Source organism: Pipistrellus kuhlii, unplaced genomic scaffold (genome assembly GCF_014108245.1).
Source record: "Pipistrellus kuhlii isolate mPipKuh1 unplaced genomic scaffold, mPipKuh1.p scaffold_m20_p_3, whole genome shotgun sequence".
Taxonomy (NCBI): Eukaryota; Metazoa; Chordata; class Mammalia; order Chiroptera; family Vespertilionidae; genus Pipistrellus; species Pipistrellus kuhlii.
In genome coordinates this window covers 150,606,619-150,630,293 of record NW_023425529.1, presented here as the reverse complement: position 1 = coordinate 150,630,293, position 23,675 = coordinate 150,606,619, and the positions used below count along the sequence as shown (strand labels likewise).

The following is a 23,675-nucleotide window of genomic DNA, read 5'->3' as shown; positions in this document are numbered from 1 at the left end:
ACATTTTCCTTGATGGCATATATCTTCTCTCTATATAAAAGCCTAAATGACCAATCAGATAATTGGCATGTGTCTATGACATGCACTGACCACCAGGGGGCAGACACTCAATGCAGGAGCTTCCCCTTTATGGTCAGTGTGCTCCCTCAATGGGAGCAATGCTGAGCTGCCAGATGTGTGCCAGATGCCAGGTTGATGGCTGGCAAGTGCAGCTGAGACAGTACGAGCCTCTCCTGTGGACAATCCCCCTGCATGCACAAGCAGCAGCGGTGGCAGGTTCAGCGGGGCTGGGATGAGCGGGAGGGGTGCTGTGCCCAGCTCAGGCTCGGGCTTCTCCCTGGCCGCCTGCTGCTTCGTGCTGTGCGGGATCAACGTGGGCAGTGGCTGGAGCCCGATAAGCTGGCGGGTAAGGCCAGGCTGCAGCAGTGTGGAGGTCCACTGATCCCCGCTGAGGGACCCCACTGATGCACAAATCAATGCACTGGGCCACTAGTATATTTATAAAATTTTACGGTTTCAAAATAACAAAAAATACCTGTAGATGATTTTTCCTGGTTTTGCTCATTTTAAAAGTAATTTCTCTCCTTTTTGTTTTTGTAGGATACTAAGTTGTGGATAATAATGGAATATCTCGGTGGAGGCTCCGCACTAGATCTCGTAAGTATTATGTCAGAAGCCGATGCATTAAGCTCTTCTTGATTTTGAAAGTAATTCTGTTTATACATTTCCGTTTCTCTAAGTTCTATGACAAATGGTCCAAACTCTTTCTTATAATATGTATTTATGCTTCTGATGTATTATTGACATTACAGGTCTACTTTTGAAACCAGTTTTGTTGTTTCTTGGGAAACTCATGAACTCATTCATAAAAGCTAAGAAGGATTTTGCCTGTTACTGTCTTACTGAAGATCAGTTTGCTAGTTTTCCAAAACTGTTTTTTTTAATTTTTTTATTAAGATATTACGTGTACATACCTTACCAATCCCCATCCCCACAACTCCCAAACATGCCCTCCCTCCCCATAGTTTTTCCTCCATTGGTTATGCATGCATACAAGTCCTTCGTTTGATCTCTTATCTCCCCCATCAAAACTGGTTGTTTTTTTTTTGTTTTTTTTAAATATATTTTATTGATTTTTCACAGAGAGGAAGAGAGAGGGATAGAGAGTCAGAAACATTGATGGGAGAGAATCATCAGTCAGCTGCCTCTTGCACACCCCCTACTGGAGATGTGCCCGCAACCAAGGTGCATGCCCTTGACCGGAATCGAACCTGGGACCTTTCAGTCTGCAGGCCAATGCTCTATCCACTGAGCCAAACCGGTTTTGGCAAAACTGTTTTTTTTGTAGAGCTAATATACCATCATTGTTTTAAATTTCAGATAGTAACTTAGCTTCCAAAATATGTGGGCAATATAATTAGAAGTAGGATTTTAACAAATTAAACCATTTTCAGAGTAAGACCCAGGCAGAGTGTGAGGCCTGTAGCACGCTGCTCACACCAGAGCAGTGGGCAGGGTACACAGAGGGGCTGCAGAGGAGCTGGGCCGGCACCCGTGCCTGTCTGCTGCCTGGCCTGGACCTACTGCGCCGTTAGTGTGCGCCACTGTCTCCCACATGGGATAGTGGGAGCTAGGTATAGGAAGACCTTAAAGTCACAGTCTGGGAGTTGCTTCTCATGGTGAAACACAGTTTACATGTTGGCCTCTGGCAAGATGCTCTGAAACAACCAGCCAGTCATAGGCATTGTTAAGTATTCCTTGAAGCACAGCATATGCAAAATCAGTTCTTAAAAGACTGCACACAGTAGTTTAGCACTTGACGTCTTGCCGTCCCTGTGGCTATGCAGCGAAATTAATGTCATCAGCCCTCTTTCCTACCTGTCCTCCAGAGCTGGCCTTGGGTGAGTGGTGATTTCTGGGACAGGCCTAACCTATCATTTTGGTATTAGAGGGTGGGTCCTGCCTGATGGAAAGTTGTCAGGTGATGGTCTGCATTATTTATTCACTGCTCAGCATGAGAGCTGAGGGAAGTGGTTATAGTCTGCATATGTTTTATTCGCCAAGGAAAGAAGTGCCCTCCGATTAAAAGGAGCTTGCTTTTTCACTATAATGTTAGCAATTCGTAGTTTTTTTTGGGAAGGTAAAACTAATGTTATAAACCATAAAAGCAGTTGGTCAAAATGATGTTCAAAGGAAATTTCAAGAAAAATATTTAATATGATATGAACCATTACATTAAAATGGGAACAGTGACAGAATAGCTGGATAAATTTTATGACTTGCTTCACTGCTTTTCCATAAATACACACACACAAAGAATTTCATTTTTTTACTCTTCTGGGAAATACTTCAGGACTGTAGAAAATTATCTGATTTTGTTTAATTAGATTTCCTATTATCTTAAGTGAATTTCATTTGTGGCATATATAAAGTTGTTTGTGGGGACTCTAGTCTGACCTTAAGTTTTTCAGGGCAGCAATTCTAGTTTCTAAATGCTATAATTTATTCATTATTAATGCCACAGTTATTTACTTATTTAGTGGTAACTTTCTTTGGAGCTTTGACTTGAAGTCTGTGAAATTTTAGACATTACAGTTGTAGGAAATGTAGAACTCTCCATTTGAAAAACAGTCTTGTGGCGTATGAGAGCCCCAGCAAATTGCCATCTACTTTACTCTCAATGGCCCTGGTGACAAGAACCAGGCATCCTTTTTGGATGTCCCAAATCTCGTTTTCATTGATGAGGAAACAGGACGCTCAGATTAGGTGTCCCAGCTCGCAAACAGAGCTGGACTTTGGACCTCCTTGTGATGAGGCACAAAGTCTGTGGCCTTCCCTGATCCATGCCATCCTGCCCCTCCCTCTGACCTCGCTGTGTCTTTCTCCACTTCTTATCTCTGCCCTCAGCTCTTTGAGTAGAAGACACACTTTACAAGAATTATCTTTTACATATTGCAAACTATTAATATTATTTTGAGAGGGCCTTATGTTTATAACAGATTAAAAGAACCCAGGATATTGTCACATAAAATCTGATACCACTTAGAGATGTTTGGCAAACATGGACATGTATCCACAAAATGTTTTTAAAAAATGAGATAGCATATTCATTAAGGTTTAGACCAAGCTGCTGTTGTAGGGCCCCAGTGTCTCACACAAGATAGAAATTTATTTCCCTCCCATGTGTTGGGGTCAGTGGTATCTAGTCCATGTGGTCACCAGGGTCCTGTACTAGTGGGTGGTCCTACCATCTGTAACCCATGGCATTCCTGGTCTTCAGTCGTGCTTTCTGGCTGCCAGTGTTCCAAGGCCAGGGCCGGGAAAGGGGCATGTGTCACTTTTCATGTTCCACTGGGGAGAACTTACTCACGTGACTGTACGTGCTGCTGCAGAGGTGGGCAGGTGTGGCTTCTTGTTCAGTAGCCACGTTCCTGGCTAATGGTGTCTGCTGCAGAGGAAGGCCGAGAGAACAGACTTGGGGAGAATTACAGTCACCCAGAGGTGAGATGCAGCCAATAATCTTTGCTTCATAACAATTATTTGAAAATTTCACAGTTCTCTTAATGATAGAGACTGCCATTATATTATAATGCCTATAAATGCTAATGGTGGAGAATGCTAATATATGACTCTGAGAACTTAGCTCAACCTTGTCTTACCACTAGTGAGGATTTCTGTCATGGAGAAAGCAACTGAATAATACCACTTATAGTGTGTTTTGACACCAAGGACATCCACTTCACTCCCCAGATAAAGAATAAGTCATTGGGGTTGGTGTGTAGGCCAGATGTAAAAGGGCCAGTTCTCAGTGACCCAGGAAGAGATTTTTCTATTAGTTTTACTGAACTCTTCTTATCTCTTTTAGCTGATGACACCAGGCTGCTCTGCTGTTTCTTTCCAGAGACTGGGTAATGGTAGGAGGGAGGTTGACATTAAGCCCCGGCCTAGCCCCATGTTGCTAATGCTCTGTGTGGAGAGGAGGAGGGCGTGGACTTGCACTCTGTGATAGGACTTTGAACAACTGTGTTCTGGTGGCGTGAATAAGAGCAAACACACCAGCATCTCTGCCCTTCTCTTTCCCCTGGGTTATGAGAAAAGTGGCTTTTCCTCATTTTGAGTGCTAAAACTTGTATTTTCTATGAACACTCAAAAGTAGATGTGGAGAAGGCAGACAGACAGGGTTTCCAGATTGTGTCTTTGGAACAGTAGTCTCAATGTGTGTTTCTTAAAAAGAAGACTCTTGGGGTCCGATAACTGGGAACAGTTAGGTTCTGTGGAACAAAGTGTGTGACCTGTTGCCTCAGTCGGAGGTAACTTGGATAGTATCTGGATTAGCATTTGGGATACTTCCTTGCAGGCTAGTTGGCCCAGGCAATGGGACTTTCTCTGAGCATATACCACCAGTAAAACGACAGTGAGCAGCACATTGTCTCACACCTGAGTGCTGAGGTGAGGCACCGAGGAGCTGCTCCATTACAGGTGTGCCCTGCTGCCCCACAGCCAGGATCCGAGGGGCCAACAGGATGAGAACGTCCCCTCCTCCACCCAGACTTCGTGGGGTTTTGGGTAGACAGGTTGGGCCAGTGAGCAAGGCCGCACAGCTCGCTAGATGAGCCAGAAGATGGTTCCAGGCATGAGTACAGCTGTCATAAAGCAGAAAGGGGTCTTAACTTCCCTGCTGCCACCACCCAGCCAGGGCCTGACACACACCAAGGACTGCCTGCCTTGTGCTGTCAGGCAGAACTCGACCTAACGAGGCGGGTCTCAGTTTTTATTCCCCAGGCTTTAAAGCATCTGTCTTTTTTAAAGCATGCTTGGTGATGTCCCAGAATTGTGTGGGCTAAGAAGTGTGGGTTTGGGTTATGATGCATTCATTGTCAAGTCTGAAGACCTAATCCTAAGGACTGTTGTTCAGATGAAAAGTTGATAGGCTATTAGAATTCTGCCACCGCCCCGTCTGAAAGGTCCATGACCAGTTCTTTTGAGGGTGTTCGGTGGTTTTGCTGAACTAATTATGTAATTATTTAGTTGTGGTTGAATTCCCACTCTGCCAGTGATGGTGGATCTACCCGATTTGAACTGAGCTTTAGAACCCATTTTTTCCCCCCTTTTGAAAAGGTCATATATATATATATATATATATATATATATATAGTTGACATTTCTTCCTTACACTATACATTTATCAATATCAAAGAGTCACTATAAATGTCTGAGTTTCTCAGAATAAAAGTTTTCAGAGGTAATTATGTCATTTGGGATAATATAATATGTTATTTTTGTTATATAACATATACATTTATAAAAATAAATAAAATGTAACAAAAAATCCCAGTCATTGGGATTAGCTGTTTTTCCCCAAGCTTTAAATTTTAGTTTAAAAAATTCTGGTGCAGGGGTATTCTCAGAAGCAGTGGGCTCCTGGGCCTTCTCTTTGGACCACTGTGCTTTGATTACCATTACCCAGCAGGTACTGGGAGTCTCGGGGCTTTTGCTTTCTGGACTAAAACCCTTTATGGCCCAACACAGTGGGGCTGTCCACTGACTTTCTCGCTGGCCCTACCCTACTTTAGTTTTTAGCCACCTGTGCTTCACTCAGCAAAGTCATTTTCTCTGTTTTATTGTTGTTTTGGGGCCCTTTAAGGAGGTTTTAATTTCCTAGACCAGTGGTTGGCAAACTGTGGCTCGAAAACTACATGCGACTCAAGAGCCACTGTTTGCCGCTTTGTTGGCTAATGAGTTTACCGACCACTGGTTTAGACAAAATGCCTGTTTTGAAGTAGATTTTCATTATTGTCCATTTAACATGGGTATTGACTGTTTTATAATTCAAATGTCTGAGAATCATATAAGTAACTTTAACACCTTTTTTTGTTTGTTAGTTAGAACCTGGGCCTTTAGATGAAACTCAGATTGCTACTATATTAAGAGAAATATTGAAAGGACTTGATTATTTGCATTCGGAGAAGAAAATTCACCGAGACATTAAAGGTAAGAAAGCATCTTGTTTTTATTCCGTTGAAAACCTCAGGCGGATAGGACCGTGCTGCAGAGGAAAGCTGTGCTTCTCTCCTCCGGGGGCTGTCCGTGTGATTCTCAGAGTCCCTGCAGCATGCCGGGGTGGGTGTGAGGGGCCTGCTCAGAAGCATAGCCTCGTTGCCTGTTCTTGTTGAGCACATGATCTCGCTGAGGGGAGGACGGAAACATTCCCAAAATGATAATGGATGGAACAATACAGCAAATGACATCGAGAGGCATTTTGATTTTATTTTGCAGCTGCCAATGTTCTGCTCTCTGAACACGGAGAGGTGAAGCTGGCTGATTTTGGAGTGGCAGGCCAGCTGACGGATACCCAGATAAAAAGAAATACCTTCGTGGGCACCCCTTTCTGGATGGCACCTGAAGTCATCAAACAGTCAGCCTACGACTCAAAGGTAACAGCTGACACTTCACCATCGCTGGGCCTGGAGCGTTCCCCCTCTTGCATTTTCACCTTAGAGCTCTTCCGGGGAGAGTGAAGCCTGGCACCTTGAAGTAGGTCATAAAAGTCGTTGGACCTTGGTTAAAAACAGGTTTCTTCCTTGCTTCCTGCTGTATCATGCAATCCCCTTTATTTACCCAGTCCACAGTCGGTGAGGTTTTCAGCGTAATGTCTGCTTGGTGGCGGCGCTGTGGAGCACTGAGAAAAGGGTGTTTGAAGGTGGGTGTGGAGGGACGGAGGATCAAGGCGGTGGCCAGGGTAAAGGCAGCGATGTGGGGTGTAGCCAATAGAGCGATGTGGGACATGGGTCCCCAGAGAGGCCCCGGGGCTGTTTGTCCATGGGAAATAGACGAGGCCTGAGTGGAGGGGGTGAAGGAAGAGGGCTGAGGACAGAACTCTGAATGATATTTAAGGGACAAGGACAGAAAGAGGATCCCACAAGAGAAACAGCCCACAAAAACGGAATAATGCTTTTAGAGGTTGCTACAGAACCTTCCTGTCAGTATTTTGAGTACCCAGTTAGGATGTTAACTCTCACAGGCTCCTAACCAGCACGTGGCAGAATTATAATTCCCTTTTTCCAACCTCTCGCTTTTTTAATGCTAACCCGAGGATGTGCTTACTGATGTTAGAGAGAGGGAGAAGGAGTAAGAAAGAGGGAGAGGGAGAAAGGAAAAGGCTGAAGGAGAAAGTAAGAGGCTGCCTGAGACCTCCCTAGTGTCTTTCTCCTTAGTGCAGGGTCTCTGGGTGTTGCCAACAGCAGCTCTGAGCATCAAGAGATTCTGCTGTGGGGCTTTGCCACCTTTGTTCCTGGCGTTCTTGCCAAGATCAAATGCTCTTACCTGATCAGTAGAAGTTGCAGCATTCTTTTTAGGTAGATTAACAAGTGCAAACTCACAGGGAATGCACACTTGGCTTGGGAGCTCAAGAAACTGTCACTGACCTTTATTTATCTTTCCCTCTGGCTTAGTTAAAAGCTAAATCTTTGATTTGCTTGGATCATACCCAGTGGCTATTTTTTAAAAAAGATTTTTGTATTTTAAAAAAGTTTTTTATTGACTCATTACTGGGAACCATGTGTGAAAATACGCTTATGTGCAATTTCTTCCCAGGTTTGTTGACCCAGGAGGTGTGGAAATTGCAGATAAGACTGATGTCTATGCCTGAGCCTTGGGACTTATCAGAAGTGGGGTTCCCAAGGCTGGGCCCTTAGGCATGATGTCACATATACCCTCATTAGTTGTGACTCTGGGCTAGCAGCTCTTCTTAAGAACAGTGCCTGACAAAGAGCCCTTTTCCGAGCTGGTTTGTGAAATATCCTTCCAGTGGCTGCCACCTCTCCGAGGCTTGCCTAAGCAATTTATGTTCTTAGAGGGGCACTCTGCTCTCCTGATAACACAAACTTAACTCAGCTTCTTTTCAGTTCTCCCTTCCATTCTTCCATAGCTTCTGACTTAAAGATCTGAACAAAGTCGGGCAGCACATGGATCTGGACAAAGTCGGGCAGCACATGAAGAGATGCAGGCTGTTCCATTTGGGCGCACACACACGTACTGATTCACAAAGGAGGGTCAGGCTGGGAAGAAAAAGGATTTATCTGCCTCGCTAGCATCTTCATCTCACCAAACCCCAAGGGGACTAAGTCTTAGTTTTACATATGTATCTAACACAACCAGTTCTTAAACCAGTGTCTTTGACCCTTTGTCATTTGTCTGGGCTGCTTAGGTGTTCTGCCTGAGATTGCACATGCAGGGCATTTTATTGTCCATCTCAGTTCTTAACTTGAGCTCAGTGTTACTAAGTCATCATATCCCGTATGTCTGAAGAACCTTCATCGTAACTGTTATTGTTGTTATTAAGGGGATTTGGGGCAGCTTTGTTTGAGTAAGAAGTCCTCAGACTTTGAAGATGGTGCTGAGGCAGAAAACTCTGCTCTCTGACTAGGAAGCCTTTGGTTTCCTTGCTGGAGCAGGGTCTTGGGCTGCAGAACTTACACACACCCTTCCTTTGTAAGGTTATTATGACGGTGTGTCAGGAAATGGATTGGACTTGGGTAAAAACTTAGCCTGTTTCATGTCCTTTTCTCTGTACCCATTCATTTGATCTTCACTGTAGTTGTGCCCAGTGCTGTGCTAAATAATTTACATCTTCAGTGAGTAATGGCAGCACCGGGTGTCAGGTGCGCTAACAGGTAAGCGGGAGTGCGGGGGGTTGAGTGAGGGACATCGGACGAGCTGAGCAGGGAGTCAGACAGGGCTTTTCAGCCCCTCGAAGGTAAGGGAAGGGCATTTGGCCCAAGTCCACGGAGGAAAGGGCAGGATGTTTATATTAGGGTTGTACGTTGTGGTGAAGAATGTGCTAGGGGATGAGGCCAGAGAATGTGACTTGCCTGTGAAACGACATCCTTAGACACTGAGAGGCCAGTGTCAGTATTCTCCTGTAAGTAACTCTTCCCATTCTGGTCTCAAAAGCAGTATATACTCTAATCTGGAAAATACAGGGGAGAAAAGGAGACAAAAAGAGAACCATCTGTAGCCCTACTACCCAAGCACAAGCTACATCATTTTGGTGTCCGGTCATCTCTGACATAACCATTGGCAGTCTGACCATGGTGAAGGTGGAGATGGGTGATGTACTGAAGGGAAAAGTAAAATGGTTAAAGATGAGGGAAAACGTGGTGGTTGCTGGAGTCTGCAGTTGGCCCGTCCACCGCAGTGCAGGACTGGCCCTCCCCAACCTGATGCTGAGCCACTGGCCTCCCCGGCCTTCACAGGCCTTGGGAGGATCGGGATTTGCCCACAGACCTGCCATAAGGAGCCCTGGAGGTGGGAGGAGGATGGGAGTGGGAACAGCACCCAACAGCAGGCTTTATTTTAGCACGTAGTCACGATGGCACCTTTTTGGATCCATCATATAATTGCTGTGTAGCGCAAGTGATCTTTACACTTCTAGATGCTGCTTATAAAAGTGTACCTACTAAATATTGCATCTAATTAAATCATTTATATTAAATCCATTTTGATCTATTTGTTGACTGTATAACTGTGATTTGGGTTTTCCAGGGTTTCCCACCTCTTCTTGATTATAGAGTTGACTGTGGTTCCTTCTAGAGTAGGGGTGTCGAACTCAATCAGAGAAGGGGCCAAAATCTAAAATCCAGCCTAAATCGCGGGCCGAATGGTTTACTGAACAGTCATAAACTGTCATTGTGATGGAAACGCAGCGGAGTGCAGTGACGACAGCGCGGTGCGGGCCACATTGCAAGGCCTGGCGGGACGGATTTGGCCCGAGGGCCTTGTGTTTGACACATGTGTTCTAGAGTATTTTCTATGCACTTTTTTTTATGCTACTTAAACTCCTATTGCATTGTCTGCAGATTTGTAGCCAACTTACTTCTACTTAAAGGTTGTAATGATTGGTATATTGCAGGGATTTAGACTATTGGATATTGGTACCCACTCAACCTGCAGCCCCATTGAGAAGAATCCTTGGTCATCAGCAACAGTTACTCTGTGTTGTCACTTAGGATTGTGCCACCTAGCACCGTTCATGTAGGAAAACGTCTGTTCACAAATGTCCACAGTGCAAAACACAGCTTTTGACTTGAACTCACATTGAAAATCCTGTTTGTTTTCTTTTTTAAAATTTATTTTCTTTATTGATTAAGGCACTACATATGTGTTCTTGTCGTCGTGTCCTCCCGCCCCCCCCCCCCCCCCCTTCCTCACTAATTTCCTCGTCCCCCTGGTGTCTGTGTTCATTGGTTAGGCCTATATGCATGCATACAAGTCCTCCTCTTCTCTCCCCGCCCGCCCCCCCCCCCCCCTTCCCTCTGAGATTTGATGGTCTCATCGATGCTTCTCTGTCTCTCGGTCTGTTTTTGTTCATCACTTTAAGTTGTTCATTATATTCCATAAATGAGTGAGATCATGTGATATTTATCTTTCTCCAACTGACTTACTTCACTTAGCATAATGCTCTTCAGGTCCACCCATGCTGTTGCAAATGGTAGAGGTTCCTTCCTTTTTACCGCAACATAGTATTCCATTGTGTAGATGTGCCAAAGTTTTTTAATCCACTCATCTGCTGATGGGCACTTAGGCTGTTCCCAAATCTTAGCTATTGTAAATTGTGCTGCTGTGAACATAGGGGTGTATATATCCTTTCTGATTGATGTTTCTAGTTTCTTTGGGTAACAAGTCTCTTCTTATACTTGAATTTAATTGCTTTGGAAACGTCTGTCCTTCCCCCACATAACATATTTTAACCCTTTGCACTCCACTGTCCCCTCTCAGGGGACATCTGAATTCTAGCATATCACTCGGATGTCCCCTCTCAGGGGACATTGCAGTTTATTAGTGATTACGGGGAATTGAGTTAATTCAACGCACGTTTCCGTTGTTAGCGTCGAGTAGCTGGTAGCCAATGTCCAGAATGGTTCAGAGTGCAAAGGGTTAAAACGTAGACACATGTTGTACATCTGATGCCATATTTCCTAGGTACAGTCATAAGACAAACTCAGTTGCATGTATGATTCCCAATCGGTGTCATCATTGTTGAGTGCGTGGTTCTTCAGTAAGTGTATGTGCCACATCAGCTTAGTCATTCTTAAGGCTTGGTGTAAGTAAAGCTAACATTGAATATTTTTGGCAGCATATGCTATTTTCCAAATCTAAAATGTATTTATTTAGGATAGATTCCTAGAAGTGGAATTAATTGGTTGTAACAAGTTTGGATATTTTTATGGCTTTTGAAACATGATGCCAAATTGCTTGCTGTTTGTTCGAGTGCCAGTCAAGGTTTCCAAGTCAGTCAGGAGAGTGTTCGGTGTCTTCTGTCAGGAAGACTCTCGAGGAGCCCCCTATGGAAGTCCCAGGAGAGGGAGCTCTGAACTAAGCCAGAAAGGGCTCCGAGATTCGGGAGCCACACACCCGGTACTTGGTGAGGTAGGAGGATAGAGAGAAGGGTCCCGAGAGGCTGGGGTGGCACTCCAGCTCCTGGCTAGGCTGGCTGCCTTGGAGGTTGACATGTGCTTTGTCTTGGCAAGGCTGTGCTGGCGACTCTCGGGGGAGCAGGTGAGGGATAACCCTGCGCTTCTCTGGAGGCTCGGCTGTGTAACACTGGTGGCTGGGATGCTGTTTCTTTGGTTAACATCGGTTGGTCCATCCTGGCAGGTGGAAGGGGTGCCAGGTCCTCAAAGTCTTGCTGCCTGTTTGGGTATTGTCTGGCGTGATGCCCAATAGCAAGCCCTTGGCCCACAGGGAAATGAGTGCCCACATATCTGTGACAGACTGCCAGCAGACACGCCACTGGCGGGGGCCTTCTAGCTACGCAGTGGGTTTAAGTGGTACCGGTGCGGAGAGGTCTGGAGGTACATCATCTGGACAAAGTCCTGCATCCACACTCGGTGGGAGGCAGGCTGAGTAGCAGGCTTTGCCAACAGCAGCAGCTCTGGTGAAATCCAGGGGGGTGAAGTAGCAACGGATGGGGCCATGCAGACTTTATTTAGGAAGGACCCTGTTGAGTAGAGGGGTTGCTGTGGCAGGAGAGTCGTGCTCTCTATCCTCGCTGCCTCCTCTCCTCATGCACGCTGCCCTCACTCCTGGTACCTGCATATGAGGCAGGTCCTCCTGCCACTCCAGTTATGGGCGCTCACTGCAGGCACCCTTCTTCCTCCTCCTGGGAGAGAGGGACTCTGGAATAAGTCACATTTTTCTGATTTTAAAAATAATACACATGTAAGATAAAGCAGAGTGCAGGTTGCATATAGAAAGAAAACAGGCATATTGCTCCTGATACTGGTTCATCTAGACTAGTGGTCGGCAAACTCATTAGTCAACAGGCAAACTGCGGCTTGTGAGCTGCAATTTGCCTACCACTGATCTACCTTTAGTAAAATGTACAAAGAATATAGAGCAAGGCTTGCATTTTCCTGCCTTTTCTGAGAACAGGAGAATATGAAGTATGTGCTAGGCCTGGCATATATGTGCCAGGGGGATGGTAGTGAGGGTTTCTCATACTCTCTAGGATTGCGGGAACATGGCTGATGATCCTTTCCAGGTAGTTAAAGGTGGAAAATGTCTGGGTCCTGACCTGAATGGGACTTCAGGCTTTCTATCTCCTTGCGACAGGGTGGGTGTGAGAGATGTATAGGCTCTCACTTAATTGCCTGGAGTTATGGTGGGTTTTCAGTGCAGTGACAAGAGCAGAGATAGCCGTACTAAGACTGAGTATAGTGGAGGGCCTGGCCTCCCATCCCCTGCAAGGCCACAAGCACGGGCTGGGCAAGGGGAAGATCAGGCATCTGGGCACTTGGTGCCCCCACATGGCACCCCCTAACTCCTTCCAGTAGTGAATCTAATCTAGCCTCCAGACTTAATGAGCCCACTGGGTATTTGACAGGAAATCCAGGAGTAGAACACATTTAATGACACCAGGAAGAAACCAGACAAATCCAGAATTGGTGCCTATTTCTTCCTCAAGTCAGTGACACTGGGGAGATGAGGGAGTGAACTGTTACAGGTTAAAGGAGCCTTAGGCCACCTAACAATCAGTTGTAGTATCCGTGCCTTGTTTGGATCCTGATTCAAATAAACAAACCATGAAAAGACTTTTGAATAGTTGAGGAAATTATTACATGATGTTAAATTATTACATAATATTGAATTATTATATGATAAGGAGTTATTGTTAATTTTAAATATTGATAGTATTAAAAAGTCCTTAAATTGGTAAACTGAGGTATTCAAGGAAAATGTCATGATTTTTTTTTTCAATCTGCTATATACTATGGTGAATAATAGCTAAAACTTACGTTTAATGATTATTGAATTGATATGCTAGGTAAATAGGGTGCATTGTACAAGTATTTTCCACTTCTTTGTGTGTTTGAACATAAGTTCTGAATGCTGTGTTAGACACACTTGTTGTTATTTCTGTTTTTAGATGAGCGAACTAGGCTCAGAGGTTAGTCTAAGGTCATGAGACTGCTGGTAGTGCTAGCACTTAACTTGGAGCATTCTGTTAGTCCTGAGCACTGCCTGACTGGCAAACACACCTCACTCCCCCATCTGCCCTCTCTGCCCTTCTCTGACTACCTCCTGTTGACTGCCTCAGGGGCCTCAGTTGACAGTGAATGCATTATACCCAACAGCAAGTGGAAGAGGAGTACTCGTAAAAGCCACTTCAGTACAGAAATAAAAGCTGTTTTGTGTATTGTTTTTTCTTGTGCGTTGCTTATTTTGACATTAAACCAAAGGCTTATCTTTCTTATTTTCAGTTAATGATATTCTCAAAACCTTAAAAGTTCATCGAGATGTATTCTTTCTCCCCCACCCCCTGAAGTATTTTATTTGAATTGACTCCTGCTTGGTGGTTCTCTAAAGGTGCTTTTCTGTTGCAGGCAGATATCTGGTCCCTGGGCATCACAGCCATAGAGCTTGCAAAAGGGGAACCGCCTCATTCCGAGCTGCACCCCATGAAGGTTTTATTCCTCATTCCAAAGAACAACCCTCCGACGCTGGAAGGAAACTACAGCAAGCCCCTCAAGGAGTTTGTGGAGGCCTGTTTGAACAAGGAGCCGAGCTTTGTGAGTTTCAGACCAGAATGGCCCACATCTCTCCATGCGTGGCCTGACTTGGTCCAAATCTATCTTATTGGAATTTATTTTATCACTAACGTCAGCTGCCTTCACAGTCTCATTTGTTTTCTTTTTCTACGTGGGTATGATCGATTTCTTTGCATTGCAAATACATTTTTATTGTTATTTTATCTTAAAGAATAAAATTTATTTTTTAGCATCTAATACCTCATTGAGCTTGGAGACTATTCTCCTTAATATTATATGTGTAATAATACGTTTTTCATTTTATAGTGGTAGGTCAGGCTATAAATTATTAAGCTATTTTTAATAATCGCAAAGTCTGGCCTGAAAAATAATGGCAAAATAATTCTTAAAGTAAATGTTTTCAATTTCTTCTTGGCATATGTCAGGAAAGGAAGGCAAATAAAATACAAGTGAACCACCCACTTTGCCCAACCCCCTTCTTTATGTTTGATGGTCTCTGGCAGAGCCATGTAGCAGTACCAACTACATAGCGTCAGCCTAATTTTCTCTTTGAATTAGGACATTATTTTGAAAGTTATGTGTATATTTTGGTGTTGTCTATAGCACCATATGTCCTTGTTTTGTCTATGAATTTTTCAGCAGGGTTAGCTGGAACCCCCACTTCTGTTCATGAACTCTTATCTAAAAATGGGTGATTAGTTTTACAAGAGCACCGTGGTTTTCTAATATGATGCCAGTTTTGACAAAAGAATTGGATGGTGAGTGCAACCTATTCTGAGATCCTCAAGGGGTTGCAAAGTACACCAACCATCAGTGGTGTGGTGCTGCTGTTCTCCATTGCCACAATGCTCTGAAATTTACATCATGCTGTTCTAGTCACAAGGCACCAGCACCCAGAGTTACACCCACACACATCTATATCTTCCCATTAAAGACGTACTTCCAGCCCAGCCGGTGTGCCTCAGTGGTTGAGTGTCGACCTATGAACCAGGAGGTCATGGTTTGATTCCTGGACAGGGCACATGCCCAGGTTGCAGGCTCTATCCCTTAAAGGGGTGTGCAAGAGATAGCCAATCGTTGATTCTACCTCCCCCTCCCTTCCTTTCTGAAATCAATACAAATATATTTTAAAAAACAACAAAAACTCATACTTCCAGTATTGGCTTGTTTGCCAGTGTACATATCTCCACTCGGCCTTGACCCCAGTTGCACTGAGAAAAGGATGAGAAGCTGAGAATGCAAGCACTTCTGAGATGCTTGGAGTTTCACAGTCCCGTGGACAGGGAGTGAGAAATACCTGAGGTGACCCACGTTTTTCACAAGCTTAAATTTGAGAAACATGCCTGGCATTTGTTAGGAAAGCTTTAGAAATTCAGAGTAAGCGGCAGCTTAGTCTGACTTGTGTTGTTTGTGTATTCCTCCTGCCTGTTCCAATTCAGGCTTCATTCAGCTGCCTTGGGAAGCATGTTCCCTGTAATTGGTTTTGGCAACCTCAAGGGCAGAGCAGTTGGCCATGGTCAAAGCATGCTGTCTGGCTGTGGCTGTCCTGAGCCCAGGGCCTGGATGCAGTCCTCACTGGACCACAAGGACAGGGAAACAAGCATTTCTAAGTTGGGGCTGAATGACTAAGAACTCAGGTACTCCGAGCAATTAAGAAAAAGGGATCTCCTGATTCCTTTGTAGTTTCTTCTAGATGGATCCAAATGAACATGTTTCTTATTTTGGGGGATGGGGCCAAATATTAATATAGTAAATTAACAAGGTAATACGAAACATGTTTTCTCTCTTGCCAGCATTTGCAATAAAATGTTTCATAGAACCTAAGAGGCATATTCTAGCTCTTTTGGATGATTTCTGTGAAATTCTTTGGAGCATTTTCTAGGTAAATTGGGTGGTTTTCTGAAAACTTAACATTAGATACTAAATGCTACTGTACACAGAGTCCCACCCATGGGTACTGAATGACTTATTCTTTGAATAGGTCTTAGGGGGAAAAAACTTTGAAGTAGAACTTGCTTTTTTAGGTATTAATGTGGTTATTTGGCTTTTTTTTTTTTTTTTTTAAATCCTCACCTGAATATTTTTTCCATTGATTAATAGAGAGAATAGGAGGGATGGGGAGAGAGAGAGAGAAAGAGAGAGAGACATCAATTGATTGCCTCCCACAGGCGCCCCCACCTGAGAAGTATGTGCCCTTGACTGGGAATTGAACCCATGACCCTTTGGTGTAATCCCTGAGCCAAACCAGCCAAGGCTGTTTGGCCTTTTGAGGCAGAAGTCTAACCTTTGGAGTAGAATCAAGTTGAATGCAGGGACTTCATTTCGTGCTTTTTCTCTTTTTCATTGGTGGTTTGTTTCCCAGAGACCCACTGCAAAGGAGTTACTGAAACACAAGTTTATAATACGCAATGCGAAGAAAACATCATACCTGACGGAGCTAATCGACAGGTACAAGCGGTGGAAGGCAGAGCAGAGCCATGAAGACTCCAGCTCAGAAGACTCCGACACGTAAGACTCCCCATCCGAGTCATTCGAGCGTGTGCGAGCCAGAGCATGCTCCCCTGGCTGTGCGCCCCTGACTGCGCTATGCCCGAGCGTGTTGTGTTCAGTCTAGTCTTTTCATTGGGGTGGGCTTTGGGTTCCTTTCCTTTTATTTTTTCCTAAAGACAATCCGGGTTGATGGTTCTCCTCGTGTTACGGAGTTTTCCTGCATAAAGCCTGAGTGATAAAACTGCGTAAATGGAACACTGATCAGATGAAACTGCTTTAAATACATTTTTAAGAAGATACGAATGTATGTTTTTGTGATCCTGTGTTGTGTCTGGTAGAGGCTTCGCACTGCACCAGGAAGCTACTAAAAACTGGTGTCCAGTTAAGCACCCAGGAATTCCGTTAGCTGAGGATGAATTGGGTGGAGGGCCATTTCAGGGGAAAGCTGGGCTTATGGCTCTGACATAAAGGGGAAAGGAATCCGAATGTCTGGGGATGAGAACAAGTGTTTTCTGAAGGTCTTCAGGCAATTCCATTATAAAGCCAGCAGCGAGAACCACGGATCAGGAATTGTTGAGCTCTAGACGTTGAGAAATGAGGGTGGTAGCACTGGGGATGGAAAGATGAAGGTGGAGTCTGGCCGTGGCTTTGGGGAAAGGAGGCAGCGGTCCGGACTTCGGCATGTGGCAGGCGCCGCTGAAGTGGGGACACTGGAAAAGATCTGGGGAAGAAACCGAGTTTGTGTGGGACATGTTCAAGTTGCTGATAGGATGTCCGAGAGGGTGTGTCCAGTTGAGAGTGGCATTGAGGCTTGAGTTTGGGAGAGATGTCTTGGCAGATGGTACAGATTTAGAGTCACCGTGGTCATTGGAACCAGGAGAACAAATGGTGTCCTTCCCAGCATGTCTGCAGAGTGAGAAGGGCCCTGCGGCCCAGCACCAAATCTTAGGAAATGCCAGCGTAAAGACTGAGCCTGTCAGTGACATGGGTCAGAAGAAATTAAGTTTATCCCATTTGGGAAGATACGCTGCTTTCGTTTGAGGAGGATGGGGGAACTGGAAGTGTGGATGCAGCAGGCGTTGTGGGAAGTTGTGGGGATCACACTGTGATGGTCTCTCTTCTCTGAGTCGGGAGGCAGGCTTGTCTTATGAAGCCCAAGAGCGACTGGAAGTGAGTGTCACTGTTGGGGAAGGGGAAGAGTGGAATTGCTGTGGGGGGTGAGGGTGAGACGGAGAAGGCATGCGTGGGCCTAAGTGCTCAGTTGGGGTTTGAGAGGCCACCTGTGGGGTCTTAGCCCCACAGAGCAGCTCATCACGGGTTCTCCTGGATTTCTGTGTTAAGGGAAACGGACACGGATGGTCAAGCATCTGGAGGCAGCGACTCTAGCGACTGGATCTTCACGATCCGAGAGAAAGATCCAAAGAGTCTTGAGAATGGAACTCTTCAGCCATCGGATTTTGACAGAAATAAGGTATGTTTGTTGGTATGAGAGGAACCAACACTTGTCACCAGTCAGCAGCATTTTCAGTCCCTTTCAGTCCCTTTCTCCTCAATGGCGGCCTGCTTTGGAGTTTTGCTGACAGTGAATTGGCAGAGCAGGAGATTTTGTTCGGCTGATTACTGAAAGTCAGACCTACAATGCTGACTTCTGCTCTCTGTAGGCCTGCCCTTCTGTGGGATCAGCATTTCCTGATGCTTGAATATACAGTGGGAATTACGGGGTGTGGGATTAGGTGAAGTTTGAAATGACTTTCTAGCTCTCTTGACAGAACTGTCCTTATTTTGCATATATGGTTATTCATGTTCTCTATTAGAATTTTGGGATTAAGTTTTATTAAAAGTCATTAAAACCACAGTAGCATATCACCTCAGACTTGTAAAATGACTATATTCAACATACAACAAGTGCTGTTAAGGATGTGGAGAAAAGGGAACCCTCGTGCACTGATGGTGGGAATGCAGACTGCAGCCACTGTGGAGGTTTCTCAAAAAATTAAAATAGAACTACCATAAAATCTAGTAGTTCCACTTCTGAGTATTTATCTGAAGAAATCCAAAACACTAATTTGAAAGAATATATGTATTCCTATGTTCATTGCAGCATTATTTACAATAGGCAAGATATGAAAGCAACTTATGTAGCCATCAGTAGCTAAATGGATAAAGATGTGGTACATATATACAATGGACTATATTACTAAGTCATAAGAAAGAATGAAATCTTACCACTTGTGACAATATGGATGGACCTAGAGGGTATTTATGCTAAATTAAATAAGCCAGAGAAAGACAAACACCATATGATTTCACTTACATGTGGAATCTAAAAATAAATAAATGAACAAAAGAGAAACAAATTTATTGAACAATCTGATGGTTGCCAGATAGAAGAAAGGCTGGAGGTCTGAGTGAAAAGGTGAAGGGATCAAGAAGTACAAATTGGAAGAACTAATAGTCCTGGGATGGAGAGCACATAAGAAATATAGTCACTCATGTATTTGCTGTGGATGGTGTCAGATGGGTGCTAGACTTTTCCAGGGGAGCACTTCATAAATTACATTATACTTGGGTAGCACCTGTCTGAAGTTTATTGAATTTTTGTAAATGTCAAATATTTCTAATTACTTTTTTTCTTCTTCCCCAAGATGAAAGACATCCCAAAGAGGCCTTTCTCTCAGTGTTTATCTACAATTATTTCTCCTCTGTTTGCAGAGGTAAGATGCCCAGCTGACTTGGTGGGGGGTGGGGGGGAGCATGAGAAGGGAGAGGAAGCCGGGGGAGTATTGCCAGTGGAATCTGGGAGGTGAGGACTTCAGGAAGTGCAGGCCGATGCTCTAACCATTGGGCAATGCCGGCCAGGGCCCATTTCCTTCTTTTGTATGATGTTTGGAAGATTGGTCCTACTGGTTGTCTAGATGTTCCCTTCCTTTCCTGTGACCCTGCTGTTGTCCCTTCTCCAGGATCAAACAGGTGATTAGGGAAAAAGGGGTGTATTCTCTCATTTGTCTGAAGCTGTTATGGGGCACTTTGAAGAAATTATTCTGAAGTCATTATTAAGAATTAATGAATTAATCCTGGAGGTAATGATTTTTTTTCCTGGCTAACCTAAAGGCCAGGCTTCCCAGGTGTTCTGTATGATCTTTCCCCGGGAGAAGGAGAAACCACTGTTTGCAGAATGAGACTGATGCGGGGAATTGGTAGCATGTGTTCATACGAGCTGGAAAAGCCAAAGCTGTTTTGAAAATTGTTCATTAAAGATGAAATTGAGGAGGGGACTCCAGACGAGGAGGCTGTGTTTTTTCTCTGCTGCTGCCACCTGGAGCCTGCACCGAGGGCTCTCAGTCCTGCCCGTGGCTGCGTCTTGCCCTGAGTAGCTCACCCTTTTGCATTGCTCGTTTTGCTGCATTTCTGAAAGACTGAATTGACCTTACATTGAAGAAGGAGCCTGCAAACTGTATAATGGTTCTCATGGGAGCAGAGGTGCCAGGAGGGGCATACAGATCCCCAAATTTAGAGCTGGCACTTAGTTACACGAACTAGAATATTTTGAGAAAAGAGGTCCAAAAAAGACAGTTTGTCAGCATCTTAGAACCAACCCATCAACCATAGTAAGCTTTAGATTAGATAGCCCCGGTGGAAACTAGCACTGAGTAATTTTGAAATTACTTTTCTGGAATAAGATTGGGTTGAAATGGAAAAAGAAAACGGGACAGCCTATCATGAACAGATTTGAAAAGGTGCACAGGACACCAGTTGTCTCTGCTAACGCTAGTGCAGGTAGGGGCTCAGGTTTGACTGATGACCTTTCTGTATGGTGTTTTTGGCACCCCCACACTTCATTGAGAGGATTGGGGAGTGAACCAGTGGCTGTGCTGGGTCCCTGCCAGGACTCGTGTGACTGGAGCCATTGTGGTCCACACGTTGTGTTATTCTCTAGAACAGATGCTCCTTGTTTTCTGTGCTCGTGTGTGTCATGCTGTTCATGTTTGTGTCTTTTAAGTTGAAGGAGAAGAGCCAGGCATGTGGTGGTAACATGGGGTCCATAGAAGAACTGCGAGGGGCCATCTACCTGGCGGAAGAGGCATGCCCCGGGATCTCGGACACCATGGTGGCGCAGCTTGTGCAGCGGCTCCAGAGGTAACTGCCACCAGCCTGCAGCGAGGACACTGCCGCTGGGCAGGAGAGCCCCGCGGAGGTCGCTCCACGCTTGCCCTGTGGCTTCCCTAGGCTGGTGTGGGACCCCTCGAAAGGGACCGCTCTGCTACCCTCCCTTTGCCAGCATGGCACTTTGTTCTTAGTCTTTCCTGTTACATTCTTGTTCTCAGTTCTGAAAATCATGTGCACGAAGGACACAAATCTGGAAACGACTGGGAAAGACCACAGGACTTCGTGGCACATAAATATCTGTCTGCTGTAATGATGCAGCCTAGTTATACAGGCCTTAGCCATATGTTGGTAATTCTCCATTTGGGTTTAAAGTCAAATGTCCAAAAATTCCAGAAGTTTGGGCTTGGCGAGTGCAGTGAGAATGGATGCGGTCTGTGATTTTCCTTGGGTGGCTGGTTTTCTATTTGGCCTCTTGTCCTGACCTGTGTGCACCGACCGACCTGCGGGGTGCTCCCTGCGCCCACCAGTGGCCCCGAGTGCCGGCGAGGATAGTGATCTGGGTCTCCCTACCCACTCTCTTGAACTTTTTTAAAAGAGTCTCCTGTGGAGGAGGTCACTCAGACTGCCCTAGCCCCTAGCGTAAGTACAGTCATTTGGGGAAGTTTAGAGATAACGGAGGTGAGCTGTCCAGCAGCTCTGTGGCTCCATCTCTCTGCCACGTCCCAAACCTTCAACACTCCTGAGCATAAGTCATGTCACTGCTTTGACATCCACCTTCCAGGTGACTTTTCCAGGCTCCTCAGTCACTTACAAATGATGGCAGGGCTGGTGACAATCAGGGACCTTGCAGGTCTCTTCTGAGGGGTCAGCTTTTTAGTACGTAAAAAAGTTTGGGGTGTGTGGGTCCCCTTGTCCACTTCTTAGGCGTGATGGAAGGAGCCACCTGATGGAAGGAGCCACATGAAGAGTCCCTCTAAAGAGGGGCATCCAGAGAAAACCTTAATTCTGACCTGCAAGTGCATTCTTCTAACTCTCCGGTTCCTTTGCCAAAGACACTCCAACTTTCTAACTTGCTCTAAAGTGTAGGCTAGAGAATTAAGACTTTACTTGGCCACCTTCGATTTTGAGGCAATAGGCAGATTTGTTATCTCTGCCCCCGTTCCTTTTGATATTAATGAATTACAGAAACAAAGGAAAACAGAATAAAGAGGTCCCTTTATCCTCACACAAGCACTGTTGTTCCCATGTCTGTGGGTATCTATCCACCGTGTGTATGCAGGTAATTTCTAACATAGATTTGTTCTAGCATTCATCAAATGTTTTATCTTAGCATCCCATAAGCTTTTCTCCTTTCCTATATAATAAAAGCATAGTGTGCAGATTGTTCCCTCGACCGGAGTTCATCTGGGAGTTTAACCAGGGGGTGGGGCTGGCTGGAGGAAGGAAGGGAGTACTTGGCCCCAGAGGCTGGGAGGCCAGCAGCCGGCAGCTGCTAGGGACCCTACCAGTATGTGGATTTTGTGTGCTGGACCTCTAGTTACTTAATAATGGTCCGTTTTTCTTAATTTCAACAAGAAACTTGGTATCACTTCCCAGCTCATTTTAGTGACATTTACTTCTGATTAAAAAAACACCTTTAAATCTTGAACAGATGGAACTAACCCAGAAACCATTGGCATTATCTTGTTTTGGGTTTTGTTTTCTGCTTTTGTAGAGTCACTTTTTAGGACTGATATTTTCCACATGGTCTCAAATTGCTTGAAATTGTAAGTGATTTATATACGTGACTTGATTTCCCTGCAGCTGCAGGGTTCGGGTGGTGGCCTGCGTGTTTAATTGGTTTTTCTCTCAGTTCTCCTTTCTTTAGTTGCTAATATGAGCTAATCTGTACCAGTGCTATCTAATAGAAAGATAATGTGAGCTATACAGAATTTAAATTTTTCTAGTAGCCACATTAAAAAAAAAGTGAAAAAAAATTGTAAAGTCCTGGCCAGGTGTCTCAGTTGGCTGGCATGTCCTCCTGTACAGTGAAAGGTCGAAGGTTTGATTCCAGGTTGCTGGTTCAGTCCCTTGTTGGGGCTCATAAGGGAGGCAACTGATCAATGTTTCTCTTCCTTTCCCCCTCCCTCTCTCTACTAGTAAAATCAATTCGAAAAACATATCCTCAGGTGAGGTTTAAAAAAAAGTAAAAAAAGGAGCAAGCGAAATTAGTTTTTAAGATATGTTTTTTAACCTATTGCATCCAAAATCTCATTTTAACATGTAATCAGTATTAGCAGCATCAGTGAGGTATTTCACATTTGTTTCGGTACTAAGTCTTTGCAGTCCAGTGTGTGTTTCACGTTTCACACACATCCTTTCAGGCGCTCAGCGGCCATATATAATGCAAATATAACTGCCCACTGTCCACATTGTGTTTGAATTTTACTTTCCAGTGATGCCTTAGACGTGCTGAGTCAGCATCCTTTTTCTTCCCTGGACCGGTCTTGCTTGTGTCTCTTTCCTTCGTGGTGTGCGAATCCTGTCTTCTCCTCCGTCATCAGGTGACCCTGCTCCTGGGGTCCTTATCTGCTGCCCCCAGGCCTTGGCTGCTACTGTCCATTTACTCCTCCTGGGATCCCCAAGCTCTTCCTGTGTTCCTCACCCAGATGCCACCAAATCACAGAGGCCCTTGCTCATGCCTCATACTTTATTCCCAGGTGCATTAGTCAGTAGATTACCTCAAAAATGAGAACCGGCCCGGCTGGTGTGGCTCAGTGGTTGAGTATCAGCCTATGAACCAGGATGTCACAGTTCAATTCTAGTTAAAGGCACATGCCCAGGTTGTGGGCTCGACCCCCAGTGTGGGGCATGCAGAAGGCAGCCAGTCAAGGATTCTCTCTCACCATTGATATGTTTTTCTCTCTCTCCCCCTCGCCCTTCTTCTCTGAAATCAATAAAAATATATTTAAAAACAAATAAACAAAAAAAAGAGAACCACCTTTCTAAAGCATTTCAAAGGCTTCCTGTAGGTCTTAGTTAACATGCGGA

General features: G+C 44.8%; 1 protein-coding gene across 6 annotated transcripts in view; it reads left to right on the top strand.

Moving 5' to 3' along the window:
• Positions 1-23,675, top strand: part of STK24 (serine/threonine kinase 24) — a 100,763-nt gene that overhangs the window by 73,131 nt on the left and 3,957 nt on the right. For 3 of the 6 annotated variants that reach the window (XM_045588752.1, XM_036456570.2, XM_045588754.1), the window contains 8 exons: positions 601-657; positions 5,883-5,991; positions 6,277-6,434; positions 13,884-14,069; positions 16,411-16,556; positions 17,880-18,009; positions 19,184-19,252; positions 20,539-20,675. In XM_045588752.1, coding sequence (XP_045444708.1) covers positions 601-657; positions 5,883-5,991; positions 6,277-6,434; positions 13,884-14,069; positions 16,411-16,556; positions 17,880-18,009; positions 19,184-19,252; positions 20,539-20,675 — 992 coding nt within the window. The remainder of the gene's footprint in view (positions 1-600; positions 658-5,882; positions 5,992-6,276; positions 6,435-13,883; positions 14,070-16,410; positions 16,557-17,879; positions 18,010-19,183; positions 19,253-20,538; positions 20,676-23,675) is intronic. The other 3 variants (XM_036456568.1, XM_036456569.2, XM_045588753.1) reach the window with 2 other exon arrangements.